At 38.0% G+C, this 19,460-nt stretch overlaps 3 protein-coding genes and 1 non-coding gene across 4 annotated transcripts; 2 read left to right on the forward strand and 2 right to left on the reverse strand.

The window, feature by feature from the left end:
* Nucleotides 1–2,191: 2,191 nt before the first annotated feature.
* Nucleotides 2,192–4,886, forward strand: ATC70_011193 (uncharacterized protein; the record flags this gene model as incomplete). The annotated part of the gene is made up of 4 exons (XM_064830388.1): nucleotides 2,192–3,677; nucleotides 3,733–3,835; nucleotides 3,887–4,403; nucleotides 4,458–4,886. 4 exons carry the CDS (start codon nucleotides 2,192–2,194, stop codon nucleotides 4,884–4,886), a joined length of 2,535 nt encoding a protein of 844 aa, XP_064682890.1.
* Nucleotides 4,887–5,148: 262 nt separating this feature from the next.
* ATC70_011194 (uncharacterized protein) lies at nucleotides 5,149–5,914 on the reverse strand (the record flags this gene model as incomplete). Its single annotated transcript, XM_064830389.1, has 2 exons — nucleotides 5,149–5,280; nucleotides 5,342–5,914. The coding sequence occupies 2 exons, from the start codon at nucleotides 5,912–5,914 to the stop codon at nucleotides 5,149–5,151; spliced, it is 705 nt and encodes a 234-aa protein (XP_064682891.1).
* Nucleotides 5,915–6,277: 363 nt separating this feature from the next.
* ATC70_011195 lies at nucleotides 6,278–6,349 on the reverse strand. The gene has a single exon. It is a non-coding gene; the product is annotated as a tRNA-Pro (tRNA).
* Nucleotides 6,350–8,491: 2,142 nt separating this feature from the next.
* Nucleotides 8,492–13,852, forward strand: PCL1_3 (PHO85 cyclin-1; the record flags this gene model as incomplete). Its single annotated transcript, XM_064830390.1, has 2 exons — nucleotides 8,492–8,978; nucleotides 9,045–13,852. The coding sequence occupies 2 exons, from the start codon at nucleotides 8,492–8,494 to the stop codon at nucleotides 13,850–13,852; spliced, it is 5,295 nt and encodes a 1,764-aa protein (XP_064682892.1).
* Nucleotides 13,853–19,460: the final 5,608 nt, after the last annotated feature.

Here is a 19,460-nt window from a genome sequence, read left to right on the forward strand (position 1 = left end):
GGCCTAAAATCAGGTTAGATGTTGCAATTACAAATCGTGTCCTAGATGATCGTCAAGAGTATGTGGATGAACATGATGCGTGAGGATTGACGGATGCGATACTTTGGTGGAGATTGAGATATATTTATTGAGGAGGCGTTTTACTACAGTGTCGCATCAATGGCATGGGCAACAATCCATGCTATTTAATCACCTTCAGAGGGTCATATACAGGTCCATGTCAAACCTCTCTGTAACATTCAGCTTACCTGTAGTCGATGTTGCAATAAGATCTCTTAAAACACTGCTTACTGCTTGGGACTAATTCCTAGTATATTTTAATGCGTAGTTTTCTTCGTATTAGCTTCAAAAACGTTGATTGTCTTCATCAGAAAGACATTCGGCCAGCCAAACCTTTTTCTATCTTCGTTATATATTTATTCTCCAAGATTGGCCAGGATTTAAGCAAAATTGACTTGTTTGATCTATTTTGTACGATTCGACTATATAAGTTGTGCTGATCATCCTATACTCCTTTAAGCTTTCTTGGAGTACTTTTCAAGGCGCACCCAATGGTACCAAGTAAGGTTGATCTTTTGAATAAACTTATTGAGCAATTTATGAAAATATGAAAAGAGGTTTCTGACCATAAAGTCGAAATTTTACATATCAAGATAACACAAAGATGATTTCAGGCGTTACGTTGGATCGATAGAAACGTTCTGGTTCAAGATATACCATAGTAAAAGTCTTCATTATCAAGGTAAAAAATGCAATCGTTTGATTTTGGATGGAAACCATGAGGGGTACCTCATGCTTTTTGGTCGATTTTTGGCCATGTTTTTTTTGATTCCCAAAAAGTTGAGCAAAGGTGTTAGAAAGTAACTGCCAGCCGAGAGCAGTTGTTTGGTGCCCATCTGGCAGTCCAAAACAGCTTTTGAGGCGAGAAAAGAAGACCAAGTATATCCATTTTTGCTTTGATGTGCAAACTTTTGAGTAGTAAGAAGCAATGCAAGTATACTGTCTGTCCGCATATGCATCGTTCCTATTGATTTAGATGTAAAGCATCGTAAAAGAGTTATACCTACAGCTGTGAAAGATTCCTATATAGTAGTAGAAGGGCAACAAGTAAAATACATCACATGCAAAGTGGCATCAACAGAAATTATTCCTTTGAATCAGAACAACAGCCGATTATAGCGCTTGATGTTGAATGGAAGGGCTATAGACTTCTTGTTTTCGCGAATAACTAATCATCGCAACAAGATGCTATTTGGAAAACAACTATCAGCGGACACCTAGCTTTGTGCAAACAAGGCTTGTAGGCAATCAGTTCGCATTTCAGGTCAGTGCACTTTGTTAGATAAGTTTGATCAAGAAGGACCCAATAGATTTCCTTGAATTCATGCTCGAAATCGTTGTTATGCAGTCAGTCTGTGCTGTGAGATCTTGGTGAAACGCATATGTTATGACACAAATTCGAAGCATGTGCGGAAGGCTCATTTTGCATGACAGAGAATAGATGCAGTTTTTCGGTGAGTAAAGATCCAAACAGCAACCAGTCTCGATGAATTGCAGCATAGGTTGAGTGGACGCAGTATAGTTCCCCACATGTTATGGAAAGCATTTATAGCAGAATTTCTTCCCCGCATGATATGTGGAAAGCCATGGTAATCTATTTGTGTAGGCTGGTGGAACCAGAATGATTTACAAAAAGGCAACAAACTCGGGATGTAGCATTCCGTTTGCAAGATTTGGCGCTTCCTCAAAAATTATTCTAATCAATTCATGTTTTGAAGTCCATACGAAAAAGGAAATGTATCATTCATTCCTTTACTAATACGGTCATCAAGACTTCCTCTCATTTTCATATTGAAAATGAATGTCTAGGAAGCAAGACATTCATGAGGATTGGCATTTACAGTTAAGGTTACAAATCGAAAGTGGCAAAAGATAATAATAACGAGAAGATTAAGGGAAAAAAAAGGTGAGATTGTTGTACATGAAAGCAATATAAACAAAATAAACCCATCTTTGTACCTGTGATGTTTCATTGATTCTTTGAGCTAAATACACAGACACCGCATTTTCTTTCATTTCAAAAACCTTTTTTCCCTTTCTCTTATTTCTTTTCTCTTTACATACAAGCCTAATTCATCTTGTTCAGTTTACACTAAATCAACTCTTTTACACCTTATCCACATCATCGCGTATGTCGAGTGAGTTTCTATCCAGAAACAGACTATCTAATTTCAGTAACGCAAGCTATAGCAGCAACCATAGCAACGGCAGTCATGGCAACAACAATCGATTTGGCCAAACAGTGATAGGCCATGATTATGCCTCAAATATACTAGTTGCTGATCTAGCCATTCGATCTACAGTAGCATTCAATTCAGCAATTTCATCGCCATCTACTGCTAGCATGAATGAAGCATCTGATGTTGATGAGCAAAAAGAGATCCATGACAAGGGCAAAAAAGTGAAGCGCCGTGTCACTTTTAATTTAGACAACGTTCAAGTACAAACAATACCTATCTACTCTTCTTGCTCATCGTCTGATGAATCATCTGAATCAGACAATTCATTACAGCAAGAAGAGGATGACGATATATTTTTTCCGCCTGTCACCACCACCACCACTGCTAAGCAAGTCGAGGGTGATGATACTCCTGTAGCTGTGTCGCCTTCGTCTCCACCTCTATCTCCAATGTCACACATGACACCAATGGCATTGCAACCATCAAGTACAGCAACTATTTCTGAACGTATCTCCAAAAAGGCAAGCTATGATGCTTTACAACAAAGGAAGCAGATTAGAAGGCGTGATAATTCTAATTCAATGCTGTCGAGTAAGCCTGGATATTGGTATCCTCTAAGTCCAACGAGCGCCACAAGGTCATCAGCTAATGGTGGTATGGTTCGATATGGTAGCCCCCTACCTACATTGAGATCATTGGAAATGACAGAGCGGCTGATAACAGAATCTATACAAAGAGAAATGGCGTTAAATCCAAATTTACGACATCATGTCGCTGCAAAGAAAAATAACTATACTCAAGGCACCTCTACGACATCGACAACACCAACAACAACAGCGCCACCTAAATCACCTTTAGTAAACAATGATGCAGCAAGCATGTTAATTACTGATTCTGATTCTGACGATGAGGAAGTTCATGAAAATAGTCAGCATGTCATAAAAGAGGAGGCACAAAACCATCATGATAAGACTGGTATAGCCATTAACGATGAACAACCCAACATGAGACACTCGCCAGAATCATTTTCTTCCGTCTTGATTGATGATGACGACGAAGAAGAAGAGGGAGAAAGCGACACTTCAGTATTCACATCTTCGCCTGAGCCACAGGTGAAATACACGCAAGACAAGGAGCAAGTCGACACAGATTTCACCAATTCAGTATATAATGAACTCGCCAAACGGCACAATCAAGCAGCGATACCCTTTCCTGAATGTGAGCCACCTAAACTCACCTTTCCGTTTGAACAAAACTTGATTCCGATCTCAGCTAATGGCGATGTTGTGATTCTTCCACCCCCTCAAGACAACAATGATCTTGTTTGCATAGACTGCTCTTCACCGGCTACAGATGTAAATGATCAATTGCACACAAGAGGCGTCTTTTTTGTCAAGGTGCTTCGCGCCGAAAATTTGGACTTCCCTATAGACAATGGTTAGATGGAGCTTGCGAGTATGCTAATTAAGCTTCTAAACTGTTTTTAATGTAGATAATACGAGTGTTTATTGCAGTATCCGTTACAAGACTGCAGAAAGTAGATCCTACGAGCAGAAAATGGCACATACAATGATGATTGATCATGAAATGCGAATGTAAGTTTGAATACAAATACAGTAGATAGCTTGCTGACTCTATGCACATAGCCTAGATGTTGATCCTAACGAGCAGGTTGCTATCACAATTCACGTTGCTGCAACGCAGAATAGCAAAAGACTCCAAAATGCTAGTTCGAGTTGGTATCACAGGATGAAGACACCATCTGACCTTCAACGTTATGTGCATCAAAAAGATGGCTCTATTTGTCAAACTTTATTTTCGCCAAGTCGGTTTGTCGCGGAAGATGCTTTGGATCAAACTGCCTCTTTAATGCTTGTCAACAACTGGTATCGTATAAACCAACAAGCCACAAACACGTCTTCCTCCTCTTTGTTATTACGAAGAACATCTACCCTCATGAAAAAAAAGCCGACCATGTCAACGCCCGCCGTCGTGCGAGAAAAGGCTGTGGGCAAGATTTACGTGCAGTGCTTGTATTTGAAAATCAAGGGCAACTACATTCCTCGTGACATTGATGAAGCTGTAGAAGCACTCAACGCCAAACGATTTCATAATACAGATTGGCAATCTGGTTACTTATCACAGCTAGGAGGCAATGCCAAGGTGAGATCTAGAAGCAGGCATCTGTATTCGTTTGTAACTAAATCTCTACTGTAGCAGAGAAATAGACGCTTTTTCAAGCTAACTGGAGGGTGCTTGTTCGCATACTCACATGATATAGATAGAAACAAAAAGGATAGTCAACTACCACTGTACAAGATACCATTATCGAGAGCAACAAGATTGATCTGCGATAACTTTGTTGTCATGGAGAGAGAACAACAACAATCACAAAGCGCAAACCCGACCACTTTAGTCAGTCAGTTAGAGCGAGTCATCATGCTTAACGAAGATGATGGCAACCAGGATGAGGAGAACGACGGACAGGCGGAAAAACAAGATAGGAATAGCTTCCAGCTTGTATTTGACAATGGCGACAAGATCCACTTCGACTGTAAATCTCTGGAGGAACGCAATAAATGGGTGTCAGTCATTGAAATCATCGTATGCAGACTACCTCCACTCCCTGACTGGATCATGAATTAGATACTCCAACATATACCATCATCTCTTAATTTACCCTACGAAAAAAAAACCCCCACTCATACTATATACATGTATACATATACTCAAGCATGCAGACTGCAATCCAAAAATTTCCTTTACTCTCATCAATGCACAGTTTACACATTTTCATAAAATCGTTTATTCATATTTTAGAAAGATAGAGGCGTTATTATTCATTATAGCGTAGTAGAGAAAAGTTCAAGTATTAGTGATTAGTTGAATAGTATCATTGTTGTGGACGTTATCCGAAGCTTCTTCTTCTGATGGCTGCTTCAGATGATGACGCTGAGGAAGATAGCCCTCCTTGTTGCTGGTTACTGTCATTATGACTATAGTTGTGGTTCTTGTTTCCAACAAGACGTCCAAAACCAGCCTAAATTTCATTGCACTAGTTACGCTTTTGTATGTCATATTGTCATCATAAAGCACCTTACCTTAAGTTTTCCGTGCAAAGGCTTGTTTACAATGTATTCCACCAAACTGCTTCTTCGTCTAGGTGTAGAAGAGGGCATGGGCGCAGTCGAAGATAGATTTTCCATAGATATTTTAGAATAGTCTAAAATCTCTGCTGATGAGGATGCGTTATTCGTTAGGGGATATGAGACTGATCTAGATACAAATGAGTCGACATCGCTTTCACTATTGTTTGCTTCCTCGTCTTGTTTCAAAGGCTGATCACTCTCTTGGGCTATTATATTTCTGGATATCCATGGTTTACTTATGATGGAAGCAGTTGACTCTACGTCGGATATGCCAGAATATTCGGACTTGGTATGCTGAGCACGGATGGAAGAAGAAATGTTGCGAACAGGAGAGGGTGCAAACAACGATTCGCCATAAGAATAAAGTGAAAACATGGAGGCATCCTCGTCAGCACCGTTGAGGCTAGAAGGGACGCTGCTCTTGATAGAGGACTGTACCTCTTTCGATTTCGTATTTGATGACTTTTTCCACCACCATCTACTATTAGATGTGGATGTTGCGTTTGCGCTTGCTGTAGCTGCCATTTTAGAGCAAAATGTGAAGAACAAAATAATAAAACATTAATAAATTGATACATGAACGAATTCACCCCCTCTTCTTTTTGCGCAAAGCCTGTTTCACACTGTAAACTCTAATTGCTTTTTTTTTATGCAGCTACAAGAGGCTGAAAAAATAGGAGTTGCAAGTCTGTGCTGGCCCAAGTTGGCTAAATTCTCTCCTTGATCGAGCGTTTTAGCACTTACGCTGAGGAAAGCTCAAGAGAAACATGTACATAAACAAAAATCTATCAGTATATACTGTTGGTAGCTACACCCCCAGATTATATATAAGATAGAGAAAAAAAGATGAGCCTACATACACTACTTGTGTAGTGAATTGTAAAAAATGGGCTTCTCCGGGAATCGAACCCGGGACCTCTCGCACCCTAAGCGAGAATTATACCACTAAACCAAGAAACCACTTCATGCCTTGTCAGATGCGAATACGTAGAGATAGTATATGCAATCTGAGATCTGATCGAGATAGATATAGATATAGATGTAGGGATTATGCAGGAATGTATATAGCCTTTTAGTTGAATGGATAAAAAAGGTACTTTATTAATATTAGATTTGAACATTGATTTTATCCAATATAGTTTGTGTAATGTTGTGCGCTATCCAGGTTAATCGCTGTTTAATGTTCCTGGTAGCTGGCGCTCTAGGTTTAAACCTGCGCTTCTTATTCTTGTTTGTGTTTAGTCTGTCAATGATATCCTGCAGATCTAAATCACTGTCAGAATACCCTTCAACCCTGACAGCCTGTGGTCTTAATAGATAGATTCAATGGTAGGAATTAGAAAATAACAGAGTGTACCTAATAGATTGCGATTATGTTCGAAGATGCTGTTTATTGAATAATGCATTTACAACTTATATTTATACTATTTCTACGATCGATAATTACTTAATCAATAGAACTTTCGAGTAGATATAATACTTGATATAGCAACTGATAATCAGATCGATGCCTGCTATCAGTTTCCAGAACCTTCGAGTGCGTATCACAGATATAAGCATGTGTCTTATAGCGTGGATCATAAAGTGCACATCTGAAGCAACAAGCTCATATTGCATTAGTCTTGGTGCTTATCCAAATATGGTAAACATCCATAGTCAATGTCGGAATACAAGTATAAGTCTATAGCGCCATCCATGTCCGTGGTGCCATCTATAGCCTATATCTTATATAGTATGAATCTTATAGTACTAGCGTATCTGAAGTCCATATCTTCTTATAGTATAAATCGATATCGTACATCTAATCCAGTGTACATACAGTGATGTATCATATTCTAAACCGGATCTCCAAATGCGTAGGAGCAATTAGTTAAAGCACAGATCACATCAGATCATAAACTTTGACATGAAACAGGATTCAGTTACGATCCGAATAATGGCATGTTCAGGATAATAGATTGGATCTATTATCCTATCACCCAATCAACCCATCTAATACCTTATCCTCACTGTGGAATTTGAGGCTTGATAGACTAAAATTCACGGAAAAAAAAAGAATAAAAAAACAGTAATGTCAACTTGATAAAGGTATATTTTATTATCAAACTGACAGGTGTAAAGTAAACTGAAGTCTCTCTACTGGCCAGGTAGATGATCCTTCTTATATACTATAACAATGGATAAAAGTTCTATTAATTAGATTGACAAATAAGTCAACTCAGATCAACTAATGTCTAATCATGCTAAAAGAAAACTCCAGCAAGCTAATCATGATTTAGCTCTGTCTGGATGAATAATTAGACTCTCATCCGAAGTACCCTGATCTATCCTTTCCATAAGGATAATTAATATCGATCTAGTAGCATGTATCCGATAGGTACAGTCTTCTTAGTCTATATTAATAGTACATATCTGAGTGTATATCGCTAAGCATACATCTTTAGCATGTATCTGGATATATGGCATGTCTATAGCATATCGTATGCATGTCTATAGCATGTCTCATATATAGTACAAGTCTGTAGTACATAAAGTATCTGTAGCTAGTATCACGGATATAAGCATGTGTCTTATAGCGTGGATCATGAAGTGCACATCTGAAGCAACAAGCTCATATTGCATTAATCTTGGTGCCTATCCAGATATGGTAAACATCCGTAGTCAATGTCGGAATACAAGTATAAGTCTATAGTGCCATCCATGTCCGTGGTGCCATCTATAGCCTATATCTTATATAGTATGAATCTTATAGTACTAGCGTATCTGAAGTCCATATCTTCTCATGATCATAGTATAAATCGATATCGTACATCTAATCCAGTGTACATACAGTTTATATCTAAATCTGGTAACTGGATGAACTGTCGGAATGCAGATCATAGTGGATGTATTCCACACTCACATCAAATCCCTCAATTCGAATAGTATATAAACCCTCTTATTTCCAATGTAATAAACGATATTCTTTACCTGATTAATTTCATACTCTTTTTATAAATAATTTATTTCTGATAAATCATTTTTTAATCTGTATTCAACAAATCTCGTTTATTACAACTCTATCTACTCTGGATCTCTTATTGCTGTCAAGTCTTACTTACTATGTCACCCAAGAAATCCAACCATAAGGTCATCAATCAAGAAGCTTCTGGTGTAACTGCTACTACTGGTGAGGCTACTGTTGCCACTGCTGGTCCAACGTCCACTGATCAAGCTCTCACTGCTGCCGATCTGGTTGTTTCTGCTGCTCCTGTTGGTACTGATGCTCAAGGCTCAACTGCTGCCACTCTGATGGAGATTGATGATCCTATCGTCACTACTAGTCAAGATGCAATCAATGGTGATTCATCTGCTGCTAGTTCTTCCAGCGTTGGTAATATCCATGGGGATATACCTAGAACGTCTGTTTCAACCGATGCTATCAATGGTGATGCATCTGGTAATTTTGCTGTACTTGCTGAGGTTCATGGGAGTCAAGCAAGCAGTGTCAGGGCTAGTAGTAACATTCATGGGAATACTGCTGCTTCTGTAGGTGATGCGAACGTTGACAATGCATCTGCCACCTTTTATCATATTCCAGTACCTCAAGGTAACTACAATATTGAAAATGTTAGTAGAGGGAATAATGATGTACTTACCAATCATGTGGATATAGGATTTGCCACCCCAATCTCAAGTGATGAAAGATTGACCTTGATGAATGAAATTGAACGGCTGAGGCTGATGGTATTCAAAACAACTATTCAAAGCATTGGATGCCCACAAGGATCAATCATACCTGCAAATCTTGGTGTCTTGCGCAATCAACTTGAGATGGCTGAACGCACCTATGAACTGGTATTTGGCAAGACAGAGAGTACCTTGGTACCAAATGAAACACCCTACTTCCAATGGCGTGGACACTTCTTCAACAAGCGTAGGGCTGTATTCGCAACACCAAATGATTGTCTTGATCATTTCGAACTGGTTTTGCAAGCTCATCGTCTATCAATCCATGACAATTGGGAAAGAATTGTGCCAGCCAAATTGTCAACTGGAATGGCTCGTTGGTATACAAGCATGGTTGCTAAACAAGGTCGCTTAACTTGGTCCGAATTCCGTACAGCAGTCATCAACAAGTATGGTCGATCAAGCATTGATATGAGAGATGAAGCAAGAGAGCAGCTGGAACGACTAGTGTATCAACAGGGAGAGGCGTTCAATCAATTTGTTGACAAGTTCCAACAATTGCGCAATCAGGCTGAAATCCAGGATGAGGATTGTATCGTTCGCTACTTGATCAAGGCCCTTCCAGAGGAATTGGCGAACTACACCAAGTTCTCCCTCAACACCAATTCTGACAAGGAGGAGATCACTGTGGATTTGGCGGTCAACAAGATCACGGCTATTTACAACGCACTCTTTAAGGACAAGTGGGAAAGAGAACGAGAGAAAGCAACCTCAGTAACATCCTCAGCCTCAATTTTAATTAACAATAGTGGCACCAAGGTCACCAGTCACTCAACCAAACGATGTATTTACCATCCCAATGCCCACAATCATCGTACCAAGGACTGCAAGGCATCAGACAACATGAAAAAACGTATTGATGCTGCACAAAGAAAGTTTGGTGAGGTCAACACTCGTATATGTCACGATTGCAAGGAACCAGGATGGACTCCAGCGCATAGAGCTGTTTGCAAGATGAAAAACAATCAACCAAGATTTCGAAACAAGGTTGTCAAAAAGACGATCGTCCCTGTGCCCAATCAGCAGGCTGATTACAACTCTGATGACAATATGGATACGGATACGGAATCCGACGAGCAGAACATGACCTTCGCAGCCATGAACATTAAAGATTGTGAGTATCAATACATGAATGAACCACCTCGCAATTTACTAAACAAAAACTCTATTATTTTGCCAATTACTTTAGAGAACAACGACATCAAGGTACGAACCTACTTTCTTCTGGACACAGGCTCCTCATTTAGTTGTATCTCCCCCAAGTTAGCCAAAATATTAGAAGTGAAAATAAATAAAGACATTAAAGGCACCATTAAAACTTGTAAAAAAGACACTGTAATTGATAGAATTGGTTCTACAGAAGAGGACATTAAGATTATATATAATTCTCGCCAATGTTACTCTAAATTGGAGATTTTTGATATCTTTAGTGACATTGATGTAGTAATTGGTATGGATTTGATCATGCAAATTGGTATTACAATCTCCAACATGGCTATGGATTGGGATGATGATAATAACCCTGAGATTCCCGCAATTGATCCAAATCCCTACACTCCGAATGATTCTCCTTATGGTACAGAGGCAGAGAGAGCTCATTTCACGAAAGAAATTGAACCGTACATTAAGGCTAACAAAAACATTGATCCAAAAGCATATTGCAATATACCAGGTAGTACCCTAGAGTTGCATATATTGAAACATCATGAGAATAAAATGTATAAACCTCAATGGCCTCTGGAAGAAAAGTTTTTACCAGCTATTAAGGAACAAATGGCCACATGGATTAGGAATGGTGTCATTCAACCAGCACCACCTGGAACGCCATACAATTCACCTATATTTTGTGTACGTAAAAAGACTAGCACTGGTGAGTATGCTCCTGGTGTTTATAGAGTAGTTGTGGATTGCAGAGCTGTCAATGCTGCATTAGATCCAGACAAATCAGATCGATTCCCACTACCTTTGATTAGCACATTACATAGAAAGATGTCGGAACACGCTATATTTTCGGTGTTGGATCTTTCACAATGTTTCCATAGTTTTAGGCTAGAAAGCGCATCTCGCAAATATGTTTCATTTATTGATCCAACAACTGGCCTGCAATGGAGCTTCAGGAACTGCCCCATGGGATTATTACCAATTAGCTCGTTTGTGCAAAGGCATCTGACTAATTTGTTCTCTGATCTAAGCTCTGTCACCACCAATTTCATAGACGATATCACGGTGCACACAGAAGCAGACATGGAAACACATTTAAAATACGTCAAAATAGTTATTGATCGTTTAACAAAGGCTAATCTCAAGATAAATCATGCAAAGACTCATTTTGCTCAGCGTAGCATCAATATATTAGGCTTTTGCCTATCCGAGAAGGGGTTGGCCCTTGATTCTCGTAAAGTAAGCAATGTTTTGGATTGGGATCCAAAGGTCGCTAATAGTAAAGAACTTCAATCTCGGTTAGGATTGACTAATTACTTTAGAGGCAATCTACCTCGTTTGTCTACCTTAACCGCACCATTGGATGCTATTAAAAATGCTCCAGATATTGACAAGGTATGGACAGAGGATCATACGATTGCCATGACCAACATTCAACAATTGCTTGTTAGTAGCCCTATTATTTCAGCACCTAATTTAGCCTATCCATTTTGTCTTGTCACTGATGCTAGTGCTTATGGCATTGGTGCCTGTCTATATCAAGTTATCAAGAAGCGTATTTACTATAATGGCTTCATTGCCCGTAAATTATCAGCTAGTGAGCAACGCTATGGATCATCCAAGCGCGAGCTTTTAGCAGTAGTTTATGCTTTCAATAAGTTTCGCCAATGGTTATGGGGTGAAAAGTTTCATTTATTCTTGGATAATCGTGGTCTATTGTACCTACATTCTCAAGAGAAACTTACTCGCATGATCGAGAACTTTTATGATACAATTTTTGAATTTCACTTTGATATCACATATTGTATGGGTATAGACAATATTCTAGCAGATCGACTTTCTCGCATCTTTGTACCTGGAACAAAGAAGCTGGAGGGGTGTGGTTCTCTCGCTAGAAGAGCTACTGTTATTAAACGGACATTGGATCCAATCGAGTCTACAAATAGTAAAAACCTTCACGAAGCTAAGAAGCAAAAGAAGGGTAGTAAATCAAAGGACATTATTCTACATCCTATCAATCAGAGTACTCAGGGTACCGAAATCAATGACATGGAGAATAATGTTAATAAGGAAAATACAAACAGTAATACAGTAAGCAGTGCACTCGCAGAAACTGCAAATTCTGACAGCAAGGACAATAGAGAATTGTTCATTTATGCATCACATTTGGATATTTATGAAGTACCTAAAAGTGAGGCACAAAAGCAAGAACTATTAGAAAAATCTCACCTATTAGGACACTATGGGATTACTGCTATGGAGCAGGTTATACATGAGGATTACCAAATGCATTGGAAGGGGCTCAGAAAAGACATTGAACGATATGTCAAGAACTGTAGCAAATGCAGGGTATTTAACATAGGAAGACATGTATATCATCCACCAAAGAATCATACTGCGGATTCTGTTGGAGATCATTGGGTTTTTGACCTAGGCACATTTGATGTTACTACTCCTAGGGGTAACAACTTTATCTTGGTAGCAATGGATTTATTCTCAAGATTCATTGTGTTACGGGCTTTACCAAACAAAACTGCAACAACAGTTGCTAAAGAAATTGTCTCTATTTTTAGTCTTTTTGGTTACCCAAAAATCCTTTCTCATGATAATGGTAAGGAGTTTAGTTCTCAATTACTGGAGAGCATTGCTGCCAATGCACAGATAGAGCAAAGGCTTTCACTTCCGTGGTGCCCTTTAGGCAACAGCGCTTGTGAAGCCGCGGTCAAAAGCTCAAAGGCGATCATCATTAAAATGCTGGATGGGTGTGCCGAAAATTGGGATTTATATCTTGATGGCACAGCCTATAGCTTAAATTTACATAAATCAAGGTTACACGGTATGAAACCTTTTGTCGTCATGTTTGCCAGACTACCTAATGAATTAAAAGACTATTCTGAGGTCGAAATAAGTCTTCCAGAACAAACATTGAATGCCAAGGCCTTGAAAGACAAGATCAAGAGAATTGACAAGATTCTTGTACCTGCAATCAAGGAGCAGATTGTCAAAACACAGAAAGCTGACAATGCTTATTTTATAAAGCGGCATAAAATCCTAAAGAACCCATTCCCCATAGAAGCTTCAGTCATGATTAAGAATGTAGAAAGCAAGAACAGCAAAACTGACCCTAAATACGAGGGCGTGTTCTATATTCATGGTTATACAAAGAATGGCAGTTACATTCTAAAAGATGAAACCGATACATTCTTATCAAGAGATGTTCCTACATCTCACATTAAATTGATCAACGAGAATCCACCTCCTCCAGAACCTGCTGATAAACGTTATGAAGTTGAAGCTATCCTCAAACATAAGGGTAAAGCGCCTAACTATCAATATCTCGTTACTTGGAAGGATTACGATTCTAGTTATGATTCATGGGAAACCCCAGAGTTGTTTGATTCAAAGAAACCTATTGAACAATATTGGGCAAGAGTAGGAGCACCTGAAAAGAGCTCTGGTAAGAAGCAAAGAGCACCTAAATCAATCAACAAAAGAAAGATTGCAACGCGTGAAGAGAGATCTACAAAGAGACATGCGCGGTTGATTGAGAACAGACGACCATCATCGTTATAGATGTTTGTAAATAGATTCTGCCTTTTTCCCTTGTAAAGTACATTGGTATTTTTCCAATTGGCATATTTGGTTTTCAATGTATAGAGGTTTTTACTGGCGAATCAATGATTCCATCATGCAGCAAATTTATATCAATGCTTCAGGAACATACACTTTATTTTTTCTTTTTTCTTTTCTTTTTTTTTTCACGGTTTATCACTTACATCACAAGCACTGATCAAGAGGTGCTATCTTATGGTTTCGCTATCGACTTAGGGTCTCCAAGCTGGTGTGGGGTAATGATGTATCATATTCTAAACCGGATCTCCAAATGCGTAGGAGCAATTAGTTAAAGCACAGATCACATCAGATCATAAACTTTGACATGAAACAGGATTCAGTTACGATCCGAATAATGGCATGTTCAGGATAATAGATTGGATCTATTATCCTATCACCCAAATCAACCCATCTAATACCTTATCCTCACATCAAATCCCTCAATTCGAATAGTATATAAACCCTCTTATTTCCAATGTAATAAACGATATTCTTTACCTGATTAATTTCATACTCTTTTTATAAATAGTTTATTTCTGATAAATCATACAGTTTATATCTAAATCTGGTTACTGGATGAACTGTCGGAATGCAGACCATAGTGGATGTATTCCATAGTATTATCATCTGTTGATAACTTAAAACCGACAAGTTAATATTATGGCCCTTTTCGTACGCTCCGATCTTTAAAATGCTTGGTCAAATGCATACATGCGTGGTGTACACATGCGAAAGCTTAACGGAGATTCAATTTCTATTGTTCTTAATGATAATCCATGGGATTTCGAAATCTATCGACTTTAAAATTTCGCGTTTCTTGATAGTAACCACCCCTTCAAGCTTATATGAAACTTGTAGAGAATTTAATAGAAAATACAATGGTATCCATGTCAAGTGTTTTCTGTACATTATTCAGCTGATATATGATACGTTAAATTTTGCAATCTTTTCACTGTTTTCTAAAGATTAATCAGCATCTGTCATCAAAACATTTTGTTAAGCATTACTAAACATTGTAGACCAAAAAATTTCCTATCGAATGAGTTTTTGCTCGAAGCTCTAGCATGATTCTATCATAAAATATTGGCAATAATATTGTCCTGACCAAAAAATCGTCACCAGATTTTTCGCTTGCTATCACAGGCAGATTTTGAAGAAAAATCCATGATTTTGCATGATACTCTTTTTTGACCATATCTCGACAAATACTCACTGGATTCGCACAAAACAAAGACCATTCGATAGCCCTACATTATATCCATTATAATATAAGCGTTCTAAGTACCAGGTGTACGTTCCCTTTATGAATTTACTCAAAATAATATATATCAGGAGCTACAAGCAGGGGATAATCAAAACTTTTTTTTATTTATCTATAATAACCATACCATCATATAGAGAGTTGAAAAAGAAGCAGAAGCTATTAAGCTTTAAGCTCATGTTCACTTAGTAAACTTCAGCGGTACGGCTATTTGAAAGTTGGCCATTTACACTATTTTCCATCATAATTCATCGACATCACCCTCAATAACCCCACATCAAACATCTCCTAGTCAAATAATGCAATTTTCACAACTTTTACTATACATATAGCCCACATTCATATAGTAATCAAAAAAATTTCCCTAGTAGCTTCTATTCAAAATTATCTATTTTCTAAAATCTCCCTTTTCTCAACAACCATGCTATCTACGCAAATTTCAATTGCATCATCGTTTAGAGGGTAAAAAACTGGTATAGAAACATGCTAGTCTCAAGGCTCTAGCATCAATATTTAGAAAATTGATTTTCGATCGTCCAAAAGTTGAAAACCTCAAAATCAAAAGACATTTTGTACATCCACGTCCTCATAGGTAAAGAAAAACTAGAATCTCATCAAACTTAAATATGTTTTAGAATAATGATATTCACCAGGATAGCAAAAGTTGGCCTCCTTGAGCGATCGTTTTTCGGCAACTTGATTTGGGCTGGCTTATTGGGCGCTGTTATAGATCCACGATGAGAACTGGTTCTACAATTTGAGTAAAATACTGAATGATATGTAATTCATCGGTCTGCACAATGATTATTACTAGATGCAATATTTCTGTTTCTTCAAAGCCTTAAAAATGTATGGAATTTAAGCTTGTTGTCAGAATATATTGTGTGAGGTAGCCATCAAGAAGGATGATATCATTCGATGCGCATTTTTGTTTTGTATTAACTTAAACTAAATTGAAGGAGCAATGTTAACTATCGAAAAGAATTGCGAGACTTTCAACTTTTAAAACCTTCTTTCCACTTTCCTCGCAGCAAAAGCCACCTGCATTATCGTCTTTATATATGATTACGTAACCGTTATAATAAAGTACGGTGCTTTGGTATAATGGGCAAGGCGGCTTCCTGTGATAGGAAAGGTCACAATTTCGAATCGTGGTAACTGCAATTCTTCATTTTTATGAAATGGTGTGAGATGTTGCGATGTTGAGAGATGTTCACTAGTGGACGATAACGAGATTTTTTTTATTATATTATATTTTTTTTTGCAAGTGATATCAAATACAATTTACCGCTTTGGGATGGGTTGCCATGTCAAGACCTTTTTCTGACAGGATGTAGTCTCTTTGCTATCATTGCAGGAGCTACTCTCCTCGGACTCGTCTATTTGGTTGGCGCTTATCAGCTTTTTTAGTGGTTCAGATTTGCTGTTGACCCATGAAGATGTTCGGATTGCTCTTGGTACTGCTTATTACAGAGCACTTTGGAAGTATCATTGGCAATGCGTCATAGATAAGGAGCCTTGGATAGATTCTGCTGCTCTGAACATGGTCCGTCTAGACCATGGTACACTCTTTTCTTTTCTTTGACAAATGTTGAAGCTGACACCTTGACCTTACTTATAAATACTCTAAAACCTTTGAATTTTAGAGCTAATAAAGATACACTAAAACAAAAAAAAAAAGATGCCACCAGGCACACACCGACTTTCTGTTGTAAGATTGTGAGTAGAGTAAAGTGTGTGTAGTTTTATAATAAGAAGACATATAAATTATATATAAATAAGCCAAAACATATCTGTCTACAGCATGAGCACCAGGTTTATGGTTGTCCAAATAAGTATCCCTAGTATCTATACTGAAAAATTACACTATATAAAAAAAAGTGTTGGAGTGACCCATTAGAGGTCAGAGGCATAGAAAAATTCAAGCATAGAGTACCGTACAAGGCTCAAAAAAACCAGCATTGATGTGGGGCTTACGCATCTAATTCAACATTTGGTAACATTGACCTATGAAAAGGGTTTGCCGTAATGAAGCGAAAGTGCAGAGCCATAACAATCAAGCATCTAATCCAATATTTGATAACATTAATCTTAATGAGAGTTTTAAAGTAGCGAAGCGAAGGTGCATAACCGTAGTATTAAACAGCGAATTCAGCTTTTCATCACTGTTATTAATGAGCATACCAACAACATTACGCATCAAATTTTGCCTGAATTAGCTTTACCAAAATCAATATGCCTCCTACTCGAATTAGAAATTGCACAGACTGAAGAACTGGCCTTCCATAAAATTTCATCTACCAAAGATGTAATTTATGTCGTGTAAATAAAGCTTTAGAGCAAAACATAATCATACTTGACAGCTTTCAAGCCTTTATATCTTGAGATATAGACCTTTCTGAGCGCCGGAATGACGCCAAACAATTGTACTTGAGTAGTAGTAACGTCCCGACACCTTTGCTCAACTTTTTGAGTCAAAAAAAACATGGCCAAAAATTGACCAAAAACCATGAGATATCCCTCATGGTTTTCATCGAAAATCAAACGATCGCATTTTTGACCTTGAAAATGAAGACTTTTACTATGGTGTATATTAAATCAAAATGTTTCTTTCGAACCAAAGCAACCTCTGAAACCACTTTTGTGAGGCTTTCATATGCAAAATATGGCTATTTTCGCTAAAAACCTCATTTCAAATTTTATTGAATTGCTCAATAGTTTCAATCAAAACACTTATTACAGTTAGTACCGTCGGAAGCGCCTTGAAAAGTACTTCAAGAATGTATTAGGAAGCGTAGGGTGATCATCACAGTTCATATAGTCGAATCTTACAAAATAAACTAAAGAAGTCGATAAAGGACGAGATTTGGCCAATCTTGAACAGAAAAAATAAACTGAGTTTGAAGTGGCTTTGGCGGGCGGCGCTGTTGCTGGCTGGCCCAAATACCTTTCTGATGATGACAATGATGATTGGGATGCTAATCAAATGGGAATCATAAATCTGAAAGGGCAATCGCTAAGCTTGAATACTTTTTTTTTTTTTTTTTTTTTTTTTTTTTGCTTTTGTTGGGAGTTTTCCCTTATAAAAGTGTCTTTTGCAATGAGAATCTCTCAAAAAGTCGCTCTACATATAGAAGTCTTTTATTTATGTACGGCCAGCTGTATTTCGCCATCTCAAGAGCAACATCAGCGAGCGGTATGGCATCTTTACTACTAGAAAGTGTGACACAAATGGAGAATGTGGTGTACAAATGCTGCATAGCGTTTGAACTCTCTTTCACATCGTCTCAATAATAGCTTTCGTTACTATTAATTGATCGTTTAAAATTTACTTGATATACCAAACTTTTATTATCTCTGATTTGAAACGTCTTCGGCGAGAGCTCGCAGGACGACGCCGTCATAGAGCGTAGCGAGATAGGTCGGTTGGTAATTGTATACCGAAAAATTGATGCGAGATACAAGATACTCACCTATTGTTTTGCAAACTAATCCAGTATTTGTATAATCAATCAAAAGTTACGCTTTAAAGTTTGTTGTGTGTATCTGAAGAATGGGTGTGCTCTGAGAACATGTCTACCCAAACATTTAACTAACTTAAGTAGACATTCAATTAAAAGCTATTCACGGCTTCAATTACTAATTGTATTTGTCGTCTCCAGCATCTCTAGCTTGCACTGGTATAGACATTGTCGACAAAGCAGCTTATTGTATACGATCTTGAAACGAAGCAAGTAATTCTAGTTGATTACTGTATTAATGTATAAAAACACGATTATAATTGCTTGCTGCTGTAGGTATTGCCAATGGTACATTGACAAGGAATGGCTGTCTAGTATACTCACTGCAATCAACATCAGCATGATTTAATAATACCACGGTTAGCTCAAGACTAGTAGTGTGAAACTTCACTGCGCCGTTTGATATAGTATTAGCTTGGCAAACTTGAAATTAAGAGATTTTTAGATGGAGGAATGGCGATGAATGGTTTTTGGGATGCAAGAAGCCATTCTGAGCACAAATTTCTATGCTATTTGTAGAATTGAATATTCTTACAGTCCTCATGCTTCGTAGGTAATACCTCAATGCAAACTTGATAGATAACGACTCATCAAAATGTCTGCAAGTGCCTGCAATTTCAAAGGTATTTACCACATAATGGCTCAAGCAGAAAAGACTGATTTTGGCTGTATGGGCTAATTTAGGCTTTCTAGCTGGGCAAAAGGCCTATCTGGATTCATGTCTTTTGTGATCGCTAAGCTTATTGATACCACCATATTGCTCATCACGACAGAGACGAACTTCTGC

This window comes from Mucor velutinosus, assembly GCF_035048745.1.
Source record: "Mucor velutinosus strain NIH1002 chromosome Unknown tig00001564, whole genome shotgun sequence".
Taxonomy (NCBI): Eukaryota; Fungi; Mucoromycota; class Mucoromycetes; order Mucorales; family Mucoraceae; genus Mucor; species Mucor velutinosus.